The sequence below is a fragment of the Rhinichthys klamathensis genome, unplaced genomic scaffold (assembly GCF_029890125.1).
Source record: "Rhinichthys klamathensis goyatoka isolate OS25496 unplaced genomic scaffold, OSU_Roscu_1.1 h1tg000782l_1, whole genome shotgun sequence".
Classification (NCBI taxonomy): domain Eukaryota; kingdom Metazoa; phylum Chordata; class Actinopteri; order Cypriniformes; family Leuciscidae; genus Rhinichthys; species Rhinichthys klamathensis.
Window position 1 is genome coordinate 87,980 of NW_026607179.1, and position 19,456 is coordinate 107,435.

A 19,456-nucleotide genomic window follows, 5' to 3' on the forward strand; every position below is an offset into this window, starting at 1 on the left:
ATGCCTCTCGTAGAGTGAGCTCTGATGCCCAAGGGGCACTGAAGGCCCTTGGCTTCATAAGCCAGCGCTATAGCATCCACTATCCAGCGCGATATTCTTTGCTTTGAAACAGCGAGACCTTTGGTGCGGCCGCCAAAGCATACGAACAATTGCTCTGTCTGTCTGAACAGGGCAGAACGTTCCAAATATACTCTGAGCGCCCTGACCGGGCAGAGTAAATCAGCGTCGCTTTCGTCTGCTGGAGACGATAGCGCGGCCAAAGATATCACCTGTGCTCTGAAAGGTGTAGAGAGCACCTTCGGAATATACCCGTGTTTTGGCCTGAGGACAACCCTGCTGTCGTTAGGTCCAAACTCCAGGCAGGTAGCGCTTGATGACAGCGCGTGCAGGTCGCCCACTCTCTTGACCGAGGCGAGAGCCAGCAAGAGAGCAGTTTTGAGCGAGAGCTGTTTAAGGTGCACAGTTCGGAGGGGTTCGAACGGGGCACGCTTGAGTGCGTCCAGGACCGTGGCCAGGTCCCAGATCGGCACCGAGGGGGGGCGTGGGGGATTCATCCTCCTGGCGCCCCTCAGGAAACGAACAACTAGGTAGTTTTTCCCTAGTGTGCGTCCTTCCACAGGGTCGTGCGATGCCGCTATGGCAGCCACATATACTTTGAGCGTGGAGGGGGTGCGGCCTGCCTCCAACAGCTCTTGTAAGAAAACGAGCACACTCGGTACTTCGCATGTCTCAGGGTTCAGGTTCCTGGATTTACACCAGTCACTGAACACCTTCCATTTCTGGGCATATAAGCGCCTCGTAGAGGGCGCTCGCGCCTCAGTGATGGTTCTTAACACTCCACTGGGGAGGTTCCCGGGAACCCGTTGAGGGGCCACGCATGGAGGGCCCACAGATCGGGGCGGGGATGGATCATCCCGTTGGCCTGCCTGAGGAGGTCTAGCCTCAGTGGAATCGGCCATGGGGCAGATTGCATCATCTGCATCAGTTCTGGAAACCACGTCTGGTTCTTCCAGAGTGGGGCTACCAGGAGCACTGCACATTTCTCCTCCCTGATCCGGCCGATGACCTGAGGTAGCATCGCGACCGGAGGGAAGGCATACAGCGGGCGGCTCGGCCAGACTTGGGCGAGCGCGTCTGTGCTCTTTGAAAAGAAGAGAGGGCAGTGCGCATTTTCCTTGGAGGCAAAGAGGTCGACCTCTGCTCTGCCAAAGGTTTGCCATAACCACTGAATCGTCAGGGGGTGGAGAGACCATTCTCCTGGGAGAACCTTGTCTCTGGACAGCATGTCCGCTCCCTGGTTCAGAACACCTGGCACATGCGCTGCTCTCAGCGAGCGCAGGTTGCGCTGGGACCATAGGAGGAGCTCCCTGGCCATCGAGTGCAGGGAGCTCGATCTGAGTCCACCCTGACGATTTATATGCGAGACTACCGTCATGTTGTCCGTTCGGACTAGGACGTGCTCGTCCTTCAGGTACGGGAGCAGGGCTCTGAGAGCCAAAGCGACCGCTTTCAATTCCAGACAGTTTATATGTAGGCGCTTCTCCGGGTTTGACCACAAGCCGGAGACAGGCCTGCCCTCGTAAAGGGCCCCCCAGCCTATTTTGGAGGCATCTGTCGTGATCATTTTTCTCCTTGTGTTCACGCCCAAACTCACGCCGGACTGATACCAGTCGACAGCTTTCCAGGGCGTCAGGGCTTTTATGCAGCCGTGATTCGCTCTGATTAAAAAGTGGCCCGAGCGCCACGCGTGAGTGGGGACACGGCTTTTGAGCCAGCGTTGGAGAGGACGCATGTGCAACAATCCTAGCTGGAGTACAGCTGATGCTGAGGCCATGAGACCGAGCATCCTTTGAAATCGCTTGACGGGGGCGCGCGCACCCGCTCTGAACGATGTTGCAAGGCGCCGGATAGTGAGCGCGCGCTCTGACGAGAGGCGCGCCGTCATCTGCACTGAGTCTAGCACTATTCCCAGAAAAGAAATATTCTGGCTGGGGGATAGCATGCTCTTTGCAGAATTGATTCTTAGACCCAGGCGATCTAGATGACTGATAATCCAAGACCTGTGTGTCACTAACTGGCTCTCTGATTGTGGTAGGATTAGCCAATCGTCGAGATAATTTAGTATTCGCACTCCCCGCTGTCTCGGGGGGAAAGTGCTGCATCCATTCATTTCGTAAATGTACGGGGTGCCAGTGACAGGCCGAATGGTAGTACTGTGTACTGGTATGACTGTCCCTCGAAAGCGAATCTCAGAAAAGGCCTGTGATGAGGCGCTATCGGAATGTGAAAGTAAGCGTCTTTCAGATCCACTGATAGAAACCAATCCCCTGGGCGAACTTGCGCGAGGATATGTTTGGTTGTTAACATTCTGAACGAGCGTATCATTAAAGCTTTGTTCAGATGTCTGAGATCTAGAATGGGGCGGAGACCGCCATCCTTTTTCGGGATGAGAAAATAGCGGCTGTAAAAACCTGCCTCGCTCATAGAGGGAGGGACTGTCTCTATAGCGCCTTTCTCTATCAGTTTGAGCATCTCGGTGCGTAGAACATGTGAAACATCTTTTCTCACTTTCGTCTCGACCACTGCTGTGAAGCGGGGCGGTCTGCGAGCGAATTGAAGCGAGTAACCGTGTTTTATTATGTTCAAAACCCATTTCGGCATGTCGGGGATATTTTCCCAAGCTTTCGCTCGCACAGATATGGGCTGAATGCTGGCTGAGGGCGTGTCGCAGTGACGTATGGCCCCCGCCAGCGAATCGCTCTGTGCTAATGTCGAGCTTACAGCTCTCAGCGGCGCGGGCGCGCGCTGAGCAGCTTTGTTGAATGCCGAGTGCAGGGGTGCGTGTGAGATTACAGGCACGCTCGCCGTAATACTCACAGAGTGAGATGGGGAAATGTTTAACACTGTATGGGCAGTGCTTATGGGTGGGGGTGCATAAACTGTGGTAGGCACGCGCGCCACTTTCATAAAACTTCCCGCTCGTGGCGGGAGGTTTTTGGTCATATAAACAGTGTTTGTGAGTTGGGGTGCATGCATAACAGCGGGCACACGCGCCACTCTTATAAAACTTCCCGCTTTTACTGGGGAAGTGTTTATAACTGTGGGAACAGTGCTTATGTGTAGTGGTGCATACGTGACAGTTGGCCCACAATCTACTTTTATGGGGCATCCAGCTTGAACTGGGAAAACATTTGGCACTGCGTTGACAGTTTTGATATGTGGGAATGCGCACTTTGGTGTGGACACGTGACCCTTTAATGACACAGGCAGAAAATAGCTCTTTATGTGATTTCTGTGTGTCGCCGTAAAAACGGCGTTTGTTTGCAGGTGGGCGAGCTGTGTGGCTGGCACATTGGCTGCTGTATAGACATTTCCAGCCGCCTGTAAGGGGACTGGGTAATGCTTTAAACGTTTTGGAGAGAACGGTCCGGCTCTTGCGAGACACGCGCTCCCCCTTTTTCTCCCTGTAGCTAGGAGGACTTACGAGGCTCTGGGTTCAGCACAATCTTGGGCCGAGGTCCCCGTCGCTCGGGCGGTTGCTTCCTGTTGGCAGAGCGCGAGCGGCGTTGAAAATCCGTTTCAGGTCTGGGCTGAGAGACGGGAGGCGCCGTCTTAGCTCGCTGCTGCTGAGGCGGCCTTTGGCGGAAGTGACGCATAGCCTGCGAGTCCTTACGGGCTTCGGTGAAGCGCTCGGCGAACTCCTTCACCGCTGGTCCAAACAGGCCGCTTTGTGAGATAGGCGCGTCGAGAAATGGCGCCTTATCTGCATCCTTCATCTCTGTTAGCGTCAGCCACAGATGGCGCTCAAGGACAGTCAGGTTAGCCATAGCACGGCCGATGGATTGGGCGGTGGCTTTTGTAGCTCGCAGCGCTATGTCAGTGGCGCTGCGTAGGTCCTTAAATGCCTCAGGATCGGGTCCTGACTCGTCCATACTGCGGAGAAGTTTAGCTTGAAACACCTGGAGGACAGCCATAGAGTGAAGCGCTGATGCAGCTTGGCCGGCGGCGGCGTATGTGCGACCAGCGAGAGCTGACGTAGACCGGCAAGGCTTCGATGGATGAGAAGCTTTAGCTTTCCATCCAGCGTTGGAGGGTGGACACAGATGATTGGCCACAGCCTCCTCGAGGGGCGGAGTCCCCTCATAGCCTCTTCCTTTCGCGCCGTCCACAGAGGAGAGCGACAAAGAAAAAGAAGGCTTCAGGCGAGCGGAGTGCGGGGCTTTCCACGACTTCGTGAGTTCGTCGTGAACTTCCGGGAAGAAGGGGGAGGGCCTTTGCCGAGGGGCCTGTCGGCGCCCCTGCAGGAACCACTCGTCCAGTCGGCTGCGGGCGGGTTCTTCCGGGGAAGACCAATCGAGCCCGAGGTCTTCCACGGCCTTAGACAGGATGCGGATGATCTTAGAATCCATGCTGGAGCCCGCGCTCATGCCCGCTAATGTCGATGGCGCGGGGTCGAACGACGAACCCGGCCAGTCGTCGGATGCAGCGTCACCGGAAAAACTGTCATCCTTGTCATCGTCATCCCCTGACGCGCCAAACGAGACGAGCCCCATCGCTCCGCTGGAGGGGTGCTGGTCCGCCTGTGTGAACTGGACTGGCGGCGGGGAGTCCTCGGGTGGTGGTGAAGCACGCGGGGATTGGCCCGGCGTGACATCACTGCAAACCGCGTGCTCTGGCGACCTCTGTGAGCGGCGCTTTTTCTTGCGCGGCTCGACCAGAGGAGATGGCAGCACGGAAGAGGTGGGCTCTTTCGCGGTGAAAACGGCGAAGCGAGCGCGCAGCTCGGTGAGGCCCAGGGCGTCACACTCGGGACATCCGCCTCGAGTAAGGGCAGCCTCTGCGTGGTCCGGTCCCAGGCAGCGGGCGCAAATGATGTGACGATCCCCGTCCTGAAGAGGGCCTCGACACGAGGCGCAGGAATGCATTTGAAACAACGCCTTGTTAAATTTGCTCTTTTAGAAAGTGTCGCGGGGGCGAACACTGAAAGCTTTTGAAAGGATATTAGATGATGCGCGCCGGATGGCTTAGCAGAAGGGCGATCGAAGGCGGCTGAAGGCGCCGGCGTCCTCGAAGCAGTCCTGCTGTAGGCTTGTCGACGGCGGCGGCGAAAAGACTCCAACAAATCCGGAGGATCCAGCGAAGAGAAGGTTCTTTGCTGAAGGAGATTAAATCTAAAGAACTCAGACGACGGGGCGCCCAATATATAGCCCTTGGCCACGCCCATCTTGGCGGGCTCTGACACGCGCGGGCGCGAAGCACACTCATTGGAAGCGGGTTCAGAGTCGCCCCGTCATTGGTTCGTGCAGTTGCCGCAGCACAGCCAATGACCGAGCTCCCTCGCTCATTGCTGTATGCTGTGCAGCTGCAATGCGTTTTACATAAAGACTTCAATATTTCTCGAGAAAAGGAGTTTTCCCATAGCGTAAGCTACTTACGCAATAAGAGGAACCTCTCGAAAGGGAAGACATGGTACAAAAAAAATTATATTTCAAATAAATGCTGTTCTTTTGAACTTTCTATTCTTTAAAGAATCCTGAAAAAATGCAGCACAAATTTTTCAACATTGATAATAATAAGAAATGTTTCTTGAGCATCAATTCAGCATTAGAAAGATTTCTGAAGGATCATGTGACACAAGACTGGAGTAATGATGCTGAAAATTCAGCTTTACATCAAAGGAATACATTACATTTTAAAATGTATTAAAATAGAAAACAGATGTTTTAAATTGTAATAATATTCCACACCATTACTGTTTTTACTGTATTTTTGATCAAATAAATGCAGCCATGGTGAGCATAAGTCTTTTTTCATATCAGTAAGCAAATGTTGTTCATTCTAATGTTTTTCTTTTTCCTCATATTACCATCTGTTCCGTTGCAATGGTTTCTGGCAGACGGACTACAGACGGTAGACTGTGCATGTTTTTGTTTGCATGAGTGTAAATATGGCAATTTGTATGTTCACACATATGCACGCACTTTCAGATCCTCCTGAGTATGATTTCAGTGCCCCCCGCTGAATCTGTCCAACACACACACACACACACACACACACAGCTTCTCTATGATAAACTGACCTGATTGTGACCTTGGGAACTAAATCTGCGGAGAGCTCAAGAGATTCTGCTTCACTGCATCCTGACCCCAGACTACGGAAATCAAAGACACACACACACAGATGCACATTCTCTCTCTCTCTCTCTCTCTCTCTCTCTCTCTCTCTCTCTCTCTCTCTCTCTCTCTCTCTCTCTCTCTCTCTCTCTCTCTCTCTCTCTCCCTCTCTCTCACACACACACACACACACACACACACACACACACACACTGTCACCCCTGTCCCTCTCCGCGATTTTTCAAGTTTCCGTGACATCATGGCTGTTGCGTGTTGACAGTATGCAGGTTTATTCTCTGGAGCTCAGCTCAGTGGGAAACACTGAACCTAAAGTTTCCAAAGCTCACCACTACAATCATCTCAACCTCTGGATAACATTATCACAACCTCTCAGCAACCATCTAATAGACCCTCGTGCTTCACCCCTCCGGTCCAACATCTTCTGCTGCTAATGGACCATTTCATCTCTTTTAGGAGAACCAGATGAGTCAAAAGATGCCTGGGAAAGTATTCTCTCACTCTCCATCTCTCTCTCTTAAACTCACACAACTATACTGTACATAATACTTACACAATATTTTGTACCAGAATGATAATTTTCTACTCAATATTTGGTGAATTCTCCCCATATTTGTAGAGCCTGGATTTTTTCATAGAACTGAGTGAAATATTTATGTAATATGCACAAAGGAAATATAAAATTAATCACAAACATTGCAGTGATCTTAAGACAAGATCTTTTAGACCAGTTCAAGATCATTTCTGGCAACATGCGTTTTTAGTCACTCACAAATGTAAAAAAACAACAACAAAAAAAACCTATACAGTAAACTACTGTAAACTATACAGTATGAAGATCAACATTGCTGTTTATTTACGTCTATGTGCATATGAATAAAAATGACTATATTTTCTTTCTTGTGTTTTTTGTTGTTGTTGCTTTTTTACTGTATTTTAGTCGGACAACATTTCTAATCTTTCAATCTTGGCAACTGTGGCTGTGAGGAAGGTTTATTATAGTTAACTAAAACTAAAACCAAAAAAAACAGTTATAATAAAAACATATAATAAAATAAACATTAACTGAAATAAAATATAAAATCCCGTAAAGTATACTATTTCAGCTTTTTACCTTGATATATTAAAGCAACTAAAACTGAAATGAAAATTGATAAAAACGATATAGACATAAAAAAAAACTTAAACTAAAGTTAAAATGAAGGTAAAAAAATATTTAAAAAATAATTCAAAATATTAATAAAAACCATAAGAGTATCTCTGTGATACTAAAATAACTACTAATAACTACTATGAGGCTGAAAGCAAATTTCAAAGCAAAATACATACATATTGAGATAAATATCAAATTACTGTCAAAATTTTGATCGATCTGGCACAACCCTAATTGCGAGAATGGGCAGAAATCACCAATGTCTTGCGTATGTGAGTATGTGTATATTTACCATCCCAGGCATCAAACATGTCCGTGATGAAATAGTCGATAAATGAGATCTGGGATTTGGGAATGCTGCAGGTATTCCGGTCAAACACTGGCATGACAACCGGCAAACCTTGTCTTTTCTCCTCATCAGTCTAGGGACAGAGGGAGATTACAAACACAGAAGCAAATGATTAAAGAGTGGAGACATGTTATTGTAAAAAAAAAAAAAAAATGGTATTGTAAAAATACTTCAACATAATTGATATATACATAAATATATACTGTATATATACACACACTATTGTTTCAAAAAAGTTTTTTTTAAATGTTTTAAAGAGATTGCATATTTTTTCCAAAATATGCTCACCAAGCATTGACATTGATTTGATCAAAAATACAGTAAAAACAGTAATGTTATTACAATGTAACAGTAATATTATTACAATTTAAAACCAACTGTTTTCTATATTAATACATTTATTTATTAAAGAATCCTGAAAAAAAAAAACCCATCACAGTTTCCAAAAAACTATTATGCAGCACAAATGTTTTAAACATTGATAATAATTTCTTGAGCAGCAAATCATTATATTAGAATGATTTCTGAAGGATCATGTGACACTGAAGACTGGAGTAATGATGCTGAAAATTCAGCAAAAAAAAAAAAAAACAGCATTAATTTGAAATAGAAACCAAACAAACGAAGAAACATGACCACAAACATCTGAAAGGTATTGTATAATAATATTTTTTTTTTCACCTTATTTTTTCATCAAAATACAGTAACATCTCAACACTTCTCATGGTCAAATCAAATCCCGATGAATAAAATCAAGTCTTGTCCCACATTATTTACTACTGAATACTGGGAAGTTACCGTTTCAATTGGAAATGCATTGTGTTATGAAAGTTAAATGACAACATAAAATTCGAAAGACATTGTAAACGGGTGCATATGTGACTGAATGTGTTTACCTGAGCAAAGTACTCCTCTGAAATGCGACCAGCCCATTCGATGCAGTTCTCCAGAGGTCTGCAGGGATTGGCCACATCGGCACATTTAATCAGCATCCGTTTAATTAACAGACGATTCTCAGGAGAGTTGCGAATACTGGCCTGTCCCTCACAATCACTGCCTTCACTCTGTTTTACATGCAGATCAGCAGTGGTTAGATTTCACTCTTACATATGTACAGTATGGAAACACAGTAACGAGTGTCTTACATTGGAGCTCGTCTCCTCAATGGCACTCATGGGTTTGTTGATGCTGTTTACGAACTTATTGACGTGTTCAAAGTGTCGAGTCATTTCTGTTGCCAACACCATGTCAATTATGGCTTGCCGTAGGGTCCGAAACTGAGTCCTGAATAGAGGTTGAGAGAGTTTAGTACTGGACCAATGTGAGTCATGTAAAATGTATGATTAAGCAGACACTGATACCTTTCCATGTTTTTGAAGATGTTGCACTTGCTGTCTCGTACAGTAAGCTGGAATGCGAGAGCGGCGTGGTGACTCTCCAGGACGGCTGTGTCGTTGTACAGAATCGCCAGCTCACTCCCCGCATTGCACAGGAATGAGTTGGTACGCCCCGGGTGATCAACGTCATGGACCGTGGCTGCCAATAGTGCTGCAACTTCATCTAACTGGTCAAGACTGCCCTGCAAACACAGCAGAGACACCGTTGGTGTAGGCAAGTTCTTAAAGTAACCCCATTTGTTTTTACTGATTAATCATTCTGATATTAACAGCATCAGCCAATAACTGTGGAAACTTAACTGGCTTCGTCAATTAATAATGCACAATTTCGGTTTCAAATATGTTAAGAGTGAATTTCGAATAACTATTAAAATGAATGTTAAATATTGATATTGAAATTATGATTGAAATTTTTAGCACTTGCATTCGAATAATCAATAAATATTATTTTTTGTATGTTATATCAAATATAAAATACTAATATAATATAACAAAATATAATATACTATAATATATTTATAATATTTATTCAAATAATATTGAAATTATGATAAAATTCTGATTCAATCCAGTTTACATTTTGATTTTACTTGACAACTGTAACAGTAAATGTAACATTTATTTATAAAGAAATTATAAAAAAATTGTAATTTATATTAATTTAATATTATTTTAATACTTAATATATTTAATACAAAAATTTTGGACAGATACAAAAAAAATAAGCTTTTTGGCAGCAAACACTTAAGATGGGTTTGGTGCACACAGGGATAAAAAAGTACCCCATGTGTAAAATGAAATACTCTGCTGTATCTTTAATGCTGTGGGCCTAATTTTCTGCCAGAGGTCCTGGACATCTTGTCCAGATTCCCATCATGGATTCGATCAAATACCAACAGATAAAAAATCAAAACCTGACAACCTCAGCTAGAAATCTTATAACGGGCCATGTTTGGATCTTCCAACAGGACAGTGATAAAAAAACAAACATCAAAACAAAAATGGGTCACTGAGCACAAAACCACGCATCTGCAATGGCCATCCCAGTCCCTGAAAATAGAAAATGAGTGGGCTGAACTGAAAAGAAGAATCGCCAACATGGATCTGGGAATCTGTAGGATCTGGAGAGATTCTGTATGGAGGAATTGAGACGTTTCTGTGGTTGTCAGGGTTACCTTGACTCGGTCCTTGCGCAGGAAGTAGGCTGTGGCGTGTAGAACGTCTGCAGCGTGTGTAGAATTGTGGTAGGAGTTGGAGGCGTGGTAATTAGCCTCGATCACCTGCAGCCACGAACGCAATGTGGCCTCTGTGCAGTCCAGGAACTCACACACGCCAAAAGCAGAGAAGATCTTCAGACCCAGGTATGAGAGCGGCCTGCGCACACGCACACACACTTTTCCCATCAAAAATAAAGTTTTACACCACAAAATGAACAGAGTAATGATCTAACTTTATGGTACCTCTTGTGTGTAGCTGCTTCCAGCTCCAGGATATTGAAATCCCAGCATTCCTCCTCATTGAGCAGCTCTGCGATGGATGGCGGGATGTCGTTTATTGGCACAGGTACTGCCAGCTGACTCTGACTCATGTCTGAGGGGGTCAAAGGTTCAAGGTCAAGATGGAATATGGCAGAAAGAAACAAAAACATATTTCAGACACCCAAATCATCTTCAATCAACAATCTACAACAAACACCCTGAGTGGCAAATTCACCAAATCTATAGGGTTTAATGTGAATAATTATCATACAACACTATACATATTTGATATAATTTCAAAAGTGCGGCTGGTACAAAGGTCTCATTCCCACAGAAGTAAACCAAACGCTAATAAATGTTTGAAGAGTTTAGAGATATTTAGCTTACTGTGGTGGGTGTGTCCTACTGCAAATTACCTTCTTACCACAGTAAGGTGTAAACTACCCAGGTCTGGAGACTTGAGTAATGCAAATTCCCATTGTTAGCTCATGTTTCCATTTGAAAGAGGTTTCTGTCTTGGTCTGAGTATTTAAAGAGATGTTGCAGGAGGCTCAAGACGATCAGCCCATAATGCTGAATGTCCTCAGACACTCAGCATTATGTATTTTTTCTAATGTCAGGTATGCATCTAACACCACAAATCTACGCTCAGGTTAGTAACGGACTTAAATACAGCTTAGGTGGAGCATTGTGGCACGCCGACTGACATTTTAGAGCTCAGACTAACACATTGGCATTAGTCAATGTATACTTAGACTGTAGAGGCTAATAATGGGTTTTCCGTTTAGAGCAACAGAGTGTTGTTAGACTAATCTAAATAGGGTGAGACTCAACCTCTGATTATTGTAATATTATTCTAACCAAGTGTACGTGGGAAACCACGGCATGATTATACAAAGATACCATTAGAAGAAGATAAGTTGGTCAGCTTGGTTCTATGGTAATGGTCATGACCTCTGGTTAGATATAGTCTTGCCTTAATTAAGTGTGTTCAGATCTATGGGGACTAAATAACATATTCTAGAATGAGCAAGTAGAGTACGGCCGTATAGAATATTTGTCAATCACCTCTGTCTGATGACCAAGACTGACGAGTTTGTGATTATGAGATCGTATACTCGGACGGTGCGAGACTCGAAGTGTTATAGGAATCTGGATGAACAAGTGTAATTTCAATAAAGAATTAAATAGAATAATCAAATGCGTAGATAAAATATTATACAAATGACAAATAACCAATTGGCATTCCAACCTAAATTCGAGGTCGTAAAAAAATGGAGTCAGATAAAAGTTTAATTGGAATTAAATTACTTTACCACGCTGAAAAGACCGAACACGCAATAGGGCGAATTTTTTATTAATTCTGTCTTTAATAACAGATTATTCAAAGCTAGTTTACAACATACAACTTTTCATCCAACCTCTATTATAATAATAATTTTCAGGGCTAGAACTTACTTTGTAATGCACTTTTGGAGAAGACGTACTCGTTCCCAGAGAGCCTTCTGAGTCCATCCTGAATTGAAGAAAAATACACATTAATATATCTGACTGAAATAAAAGAGAAAAAGACTTGAGGAAGCCAAAATATCGTTTCCAGCCAACATAATCATAACAACACACTTAAGCACAGCACTACCACGCAACCCATAACTCACTGGCGCTTGCACGCTCTCATGAGAAAAGCCATTTATCAGGCCTGGAGGATATTAAACACACAGAAAACAGATCCAGATTCAAATAGACTCATCCAGCACTTAAAACAAACTCTGTCTGAGATGTTGCAGGCGTAGGATAATAGAACTGTACATGCATAAATATGACACACACACATCCCGTCTGTAATGATCACAGGCTTCCAGCTGCACTATCTCAACCTGGATATTTCACTGTGTAATTGACCTCTGACCTCTCCCTCAAAAGGTCACCCACCAAAAAAGGTCATTTAAACTCTTGAGATTTGTGCATCGCATCCGCTTGACCTTCATGTAACAGAAAAAAAAGTGGCAATTATGAAAGGAAGCGACCTGAATCTGGCTTGTAGTTATTTAGCATTTTTAGGATTCAGAGCTACACTACCGTTTCAAAGTTTGGGGTCAGTAAGATATTTAAATGTTTTTCAAAAAAGTCTCTTAGGCATTTATTTAATCACAATATTCAGCACACATAACTGTTCTGTATATTCAGCTATAGACACATACCTGTTCTGTATATTCAGCTATAGACACAAATACACTAATGAAAAAACATATTTTTCGTTCATTTCTTCAATGAGGAGTTTTGTTTTATAATTTTTTCGTCCCAAGCGAACGCTCGACTCGTGTACCGCCGCTAAAACGGTGTTCGCTAAAATCCAGCTCTACGTCTTTCTGTTTGTAATACATTTCTTCAATAAATGTCTCAAATTACAGTAGGCCTGTAACAGTCATGATATTTGTGGCTTTACAGTTTTTTTGAAATCGCTTACACACAATTTCTGAAACTATAGCTCCATTTCTCAAAACTCTAAACACAAAACCACAAAATACACACACAAGATGTTTTGCAAAAGCAAACACTTCATTCAAACTATTTTAACTCTTCTAATTTTTTTTTTTTTTTTTTTTTTTGTCTGCTTTGAAACTATCTGTATTGTGTATAGCGCTATAGAAATAAAGGTGACTTGACTTGTTGCATTCAGTATATATGTATTATTTACAAAATAAACAGAAATGCAAGGGGGAAAAAATTATTTTTTTCTGAAAAAATTGAGTTTTGATTTCTAAGTGATCAATTTATGTATAAGTGTTTTCACACGAGCGTTTGATGTAGGTAATCGGAAAATAAATGTGTCATTTAAATGAAACACAAGAGCTGTTAGTTTTGAATGATGTGTCTAATGTAGAGAACTGTGTTAAGCATTTAGCAAAAATTTTGTTTTACAAATGCAAACTGAGTGTGTGAAGCATAATAATGTGCTTGTAGTTTTGCAGACTTGGTCTGAGGATTAGATATATGAGTGAATGGTTTCACTGAGTGAGCCTCAAGTACCACTTTTAGTGTCTAAGCATTTTTTAAAAACTGTAAAGCAATATTGTAAAGTGGTATAAATAAACATGATGTGACTTGATTGGATAGTGCTGAATTGCAGAGCTGGTTCAAACACATCTACATCGCTATGATCAGATGCTTTTAGTGTGTACGGCGTTGGGATGTTCATTAGCAGTATACCACAGCAAAGGTATTTAAAACTTCCTATAACCTCTAAGCAAAGAATGCCATAGTAACACTTTGGATCTGTTTTCTGGCTTCTCTCAAGAAGAGGCCATGATTTATTACATGCTCAATTAGGGTGACTCCCATTTCATTTGAAAGTCTATACCTTCTGTGTCTCTTCACTCCTGTTTCATCCTGCTATTCTCTATTCCTTTCTGTTCATGTCTTCTTTCAATTTCTCCTCTTATACTTTCCACTACACCACATTACCAATCTCTGCTCCCTCTCCTTTTACCTATTCTACTCTTCCTATACCCTCTCCTTTCTTAAAGGGGTCCTATTATGATTTTTCACTTTTTCAACTTTATTTAGTGTGTGATGTTGCTGTTTGAGCATAAAAAAGATCTGCGATGTTACAAAGCTCAAAGTCCACTCGACAGGGAGATATTTTGTTTAACAGAATCTGTTTAAGAACTACAACGAACAGCTTGTTTGGACTACAACACACTTTTTCCAGATCTTATGAAGTCATAATGTTCCTAATTTAAATAATCCCCGCCCACGGAATAAGCAAAAAAGTTGGCGAGACCTGGTTGAGCTTATTCTTATTCCTATTTTTTTTATTTGTAAAACAATATTTGTTACTTTTGAAAATAGTTTTTAGGTAACACTTTATTTTAAGGTGAAGTAGTTGCACGTTACTACATGTACTTACTATAGTGATAACAGTAAATTATGCATAATTACAAGTAACTAACCCTAAACCAAACCCTAACCCTAATCGTAACTCTATAGTAATGTAGTTAATTAATATTACTTAGTACTTATTTGAGTAAGTACAATGTAACTACGTCACCTTAAAATAAAGTTTAACCAGTTTGTATAGTTAGTTTTTATATTGATAGCTGTGCAAACCATTTAAAAAATTACATTTCCTGTGGACTGAAATCATTTCATGTGCAAATATGAATATGACAAATGACAGTTCCCTTTTAGTCGAGAACGTCAGACGTAGTCGATATCGACTGAATGCGTGATTCCCATTCAGCCGACGTCGACTACGTTCCTTCAGGGAACGGTGGGTTGCATACACAACCAGGACGTTTTGTTCCTGATATATTAAAATATCGTTTGGCTGTGTCAGCTATTATAAAAACTACTGTCAGGACTTACTAAACACAAGCAGTGAAAAATTAGCACTTAAAAGGCGTGAACAGTTATTTTTTGCAGCAGCTGACCTTATTGCATAATGCATTTGTAGGAGTTTCTCTTTCAGACGCAAAATTTATGGAGGCGAGTATTTAAATGAATCATGCAAGGTGATTTACTAAGGTTTGCACTCATCAATTCACTGTGTTTTGCGCCATTATTTAAAACCCAAAATAAGCACCTAATTTGCGCTGCTCTTGGTAGATTGCGCTGGTCAATATTGAAATGATCCAGCTGTGTCTGTGTCTTTTATTTGCGCGTCTTCAGTAGATCACGCACAGTACTTTCCACTCTCATTTTAATGGGATTGCGCTCACGCTATTTTGCCCTGTCTAGTAAATCTGGCCCTAACAATTAAGCAGTTTTAAAAGTATACACAAAAATGGAATTTTTAAAAGTACATATATTCAATGTCATAATTTCTTGAAAGAAATATTTTAAATTCAAATGCTAATGAAATGTTTTATAACTGAGTATAATTAGAAATTTCAATGAACTTTGTCCTGGCCTGATATTACCAAGCTTTCAAGGACTGTGGGAACCCTGCCAACTAACAATCTTCTAACTCGTGTCTGCAGCCAAAAAGTAAACCGGTAAAACTCCTTGGTATTTGTATCCAGCTATATCAGGAAGCTGATAATTTGAGCTTCACTGTTAAGCACTGTACATTGACGTACTGTTCAACTTGTATCATGCTGCCAGAAATCACCAACTCTCAAATCAGTGACTTCTGTGCTGCGTGTCCCTGCAAACCTCTGTCCATGTGAAGTCTAACAACTCTTTTCTTCTCTAAAACATTTTAAAAGTGGAATACTTTCAAAGGGGGAGACATGGGGATGTCAGACAGCGAGACTAATGTGTAAACAAGCGCGGCACTGTCGTCACAGACTGCTGGCTAACTGTGAAACACCCTGAGCCAATGTATCTGTGCCACAAAAATAAGTGCATTCACATCTACTGACTGCCATTGACATACAGTCACACACTCTAAGAACTTTTTCCTGGCAGAGCAAGTCTGAATATCTCCCGTAATGATGATTCTCTGCTAAAAAATCTGCTCTAGTTTTTATTTGCGTAAAGGAAATGAGTCTGTGGAGTTTCTCAGCTGCCTAATATTGATCTGTACTGTTTATGATGTTTTTGTACTGTAATTGTTTAAAGAGGATTTTAAGGCTATTTCTGTGTATCATGTGGTTTGAGATGACTTGTAATCTGTTGTGCCATTTAGTTCCAAACAAGAGTCATATGATGGAAACAAGATTGTCTTGCTCTTTTGAAATAAAGATATAAAATGATAGTAATAAAATACAATAATAAATAGGGTTAGTAATAAAATATAATAGCTTTAAGAATAAAAGGTGAATGCTTGTAATAGAGTCAGTATTAGGCATGCTAGATGACCCATGAACCTCCACTTACACTCATGAGCCCTCCCACCAGGTCATTGGTGTGGGGGTCGTCTTCTTTTGAGGCCAGTTGGGGTGAGTAGAGTTCGGTGGTCCGCAAAATCTCCAGAACACGATCCAGAGCTTCCGCTACTGTCACGGGACTGCTCTCCTGTGCTGCGTTAATGATATTTATCACCTATAAAGGCAACAGAATACAGGCAGACTGAAGACAGAGGGTGAGAGACAACTATAAACCACTAATCAAAGGTTTAGATCCATAAATATCTCTGTAAAGAATTTCCCCTTTTGACACTTCCATTGCCACAAACAAATCCTGAGTCATGTTCAAGTAATCGTAAATGTACCACAGCAGACACAGACAGAGGTGTTCAGCGCGTGACTCAAAGTTAGCATTTAAATTTGAATGGATGGATTAAAATTAAAATAAATCCATTTTACTGCAATTTTTTTGCTAGAAAAATCAAAGTTTGCAAAGACTGAGTATTAGCTTGACAAAGCCTTGTTGGAAAGTTTGAAAAGTAAAAAACAACCTTGAAACGATAGATAGATAGATAGATAGATAGATAGATAGATAGATAGATAGATAGATAGATAGATAGATAGATAGATAGATAGATAGATAGATAGATAGATAAAAAGATAGATAGATAGATAGATAGATAGATAGATAGATAGATAGATAGATAGATAGATAGATAGATAGATAGATAGACAGACAGATAGACAGATCGATACACCGACAGACAGATAGACAGAGATAGATAGATAGATAGATAGATAGATAGATAGACAGAACGACAGATAGTTAGATAGACAGACAAATGGACAGAATGATAGATAGATAGATAGATAGATGGAGAGATAGAGAGACAGACAGATAGATAGACATAATTTCCCAGAATTTCTGTGAATTGCAATTCAGTAAATTCTTCTTCCTGTCATCCAAAGTCAAATTTAACAGCTTATTGTTTACTATAGCTTTTGATGTACTACTTCTTGTCAGATGATTCTGTATTGATGCAGGTGGTTATAATGGTCTATAAAGGTGTTGAAGTGGTTGTAGTTATATTTAGTGATGTAGGGGGGTATAAAGGTTTATGGGCTTTTTGTATTCAGGTGTGTATAATAATGCAGGTGTACCTTAGTGATCGGGGCCTCAATAGTCATGGAGTGGATTCGGGCCATAGAGGAATATCTGCGATTCTGTAGACTGGGAGCTGAAAGAGAGAAAGAGAAGAAAAGAGCTCTTTAAATAGCTCCATCTGCGTCAGAGTGCACTGAGACTGTGGGTGTGCTGATGTCATCAAGCTACGTCACAAAAAGCCCCACTTAGCTAGAGCTCACACACACACACCCTGACTCATAAAACACACAGGCTTTTTTTTTCATAATTACTTCTAAACTGTTAAAGGGATTCGCTTTCCCTTATTTATGGTGTATTCTGACGAAACGCATCCTCTTTTTCTCTTACCATCGCTGCTGTGAGAGCTGATAGATCTGACGTCCACAGACTCTTTCCTCCGGTCCTTGTGACGTAAGGAATTGCAGTCTGGATAAATACAAAAGAGGAATGAGTGCACACGTACATAAAGAAGTACCTACATTAATCATCTCTTACACTGCCAACCAGCATCACTATTTTTTACCTTCATCATCATCATCATTACTATGATTTAACATCATCACAAGCACAGCAGTGATTTCATGAAGCAACTGACACACTTTCCTTTCTCAGAATAATAAAAAAGACTAGATGCTCAAATTTGTTTAATGAAAAAGCTGCTGATATAATGCATGTAGTGGGTTGCTGCCAGGGCAATGTTACGCAGTTGCTAAGGTCTATTATGTGGTTGTTAGGGTGTTGAGTGTTTTTTATTGCATTGCTATACAGTTGATAAGGTCTTCTAGAAGGCTGCAGGGTGTCGCCAAGTGGTTGCTATGGTGCTCTGGGTGGTTGCTAGGTAATTGCTTACTCTGATATTTTGGTATGTTGAAATCTGTAAAACAAAAATTGATAACACACCTTTCCACAAAAAGTTGCTAGATTTGAGGTATAATTCATATGTGGGACTAGTTAAACACCCCAATTAAATATTAAAGGGTTAGTGGTTGCTCAAACCATTACTATATTATTATTATTAATAATAATGCATTACAGCCTTATAAGACTTTAATGAATAATAAATTATTATATTATTATTATAAATAAATAATATATATATATATATATATATATATATAGAGAGAGAGAGAGAGATATTTATATACATTTATTTAAATAGCTTTTTTTTACATTTAATTTATACAGTTATTTTTTATTTGAATTAAATTATTTAAATGAACCTATTTGTATAAGGAACACTCTTTAATAAAAACAATTATCTTTTTCATTTTACACCATTTTTTTTATTGTAGTATAAACAATAATGATTCTTGCCCTAGAAAACAGCACAAATGATGTGAAATGGTGACCGCTGTTACTTTTATTGTGTCATGTAACATGCACATGCATGCAAAATTATTGGCAGGCAAATTATTATGGCTAATTTTACCAGTCTGACAGTCCCAGGGTGCACTGCAGCCATCTGTCTATTCTGCACCATGACCTATCTCTCTATCTTTTCTCTCTACTTCTCAATGCAGCATTGATCTGTGCATTTTCAATCATGCTTTTGTTTGCTTCACAGCATGTCACACAAACCAAATCTAAAAAGACCTGTTATAGGTTCCAGTGTGCTAATTAAGCAATCGTGCATGAGGGCTTCGAACACAAACAGTAAACAAACAAATAGATAAAGAGAGACGGTCTGGTATTGTACCTGATTGTGAGTTTTCACCACAGCTTTTGTCTTCTTTGCTCAACTTATGAACCTGCAAAAACAGATCTCTGATCAGCTCTCTCTCTCTCTCTCGCTCTCTCTCTCTCTCTCTCTCTCTCTCTCTCTCTCTCTCTCTCTCTCTCTCTCTCTCTCTCTCTCTCTCTCTCTCTCTCTCTCTCTCTCTCTCTCTCTCTCTCTCTCTCTCTCTCTCTCTCTCACACACACACACACACACACACACACACACAGATATGTACTTGTTTCAGCTCTTACTGATCTCAGTTCAAACTGTCTGGCAACAATACAACAATGACAA

General features: G+C 41.7%; 1 protein-coding gene across 2 annotated transcripts in view; it reads right to left on the bottom strand.

The window, feature by feature from the left end:
* Positions 1-19,456, bottom strand: part of pde8b (phosphodiesterase 8B) — a 35,113-nt gene that overhangs the window by 2,564 nt on the left and 13,093 nt on the right. The window contains exons 11-22 of one of the 2 annotated variants that reach the window (XM_056243257.1): positions 19,141-19,192; positions 18,295-18,318; positions 17,793-17,870; positions 17,462-17,538; positions 16,332-16,496; positions 11,967-12,024; positions 10,491-10,620; positions 10,206-10,404; positions 8,995-9,212; positions 8,779-8,917; positions 8,530-8,697; positions 7,577-7,706 (exon numbers count right to left, since the gene is read on the bottom strand). In XM_056243257.1, coding sequence (XP_056099232.1) covers positions 7,577-7,706; positions 8,530-8,697; positions 8,779-8,917; positions 8,995-9,212; positions 10,206-10,404; positions 10,491-10,620; positions 11,967-12,024; positions 16,332-16,496; positions 17,462-17,538; positions 17,793-17,870; positions 18,295-18,318; positions 19,141-19,192 — 1,438 coding nt within the window. The remainder of the gene's footprint in view (positions 1-7,576; positions 7,707-8,529; positions 8,698-8,778; positions 8,918-8,994; positions 9,213-10,205; positions 10,405-10,490; positions 10,621-11,966; positions 12,025-16,331; positions 16,497-17,461; positions 17,539-17,792; positions 17,871-18,294; positions 18,319-19,140; positions 19,193-19,456) is intronic. The other variant, XM_056243258.1, reaches the window with a different exon arrangement.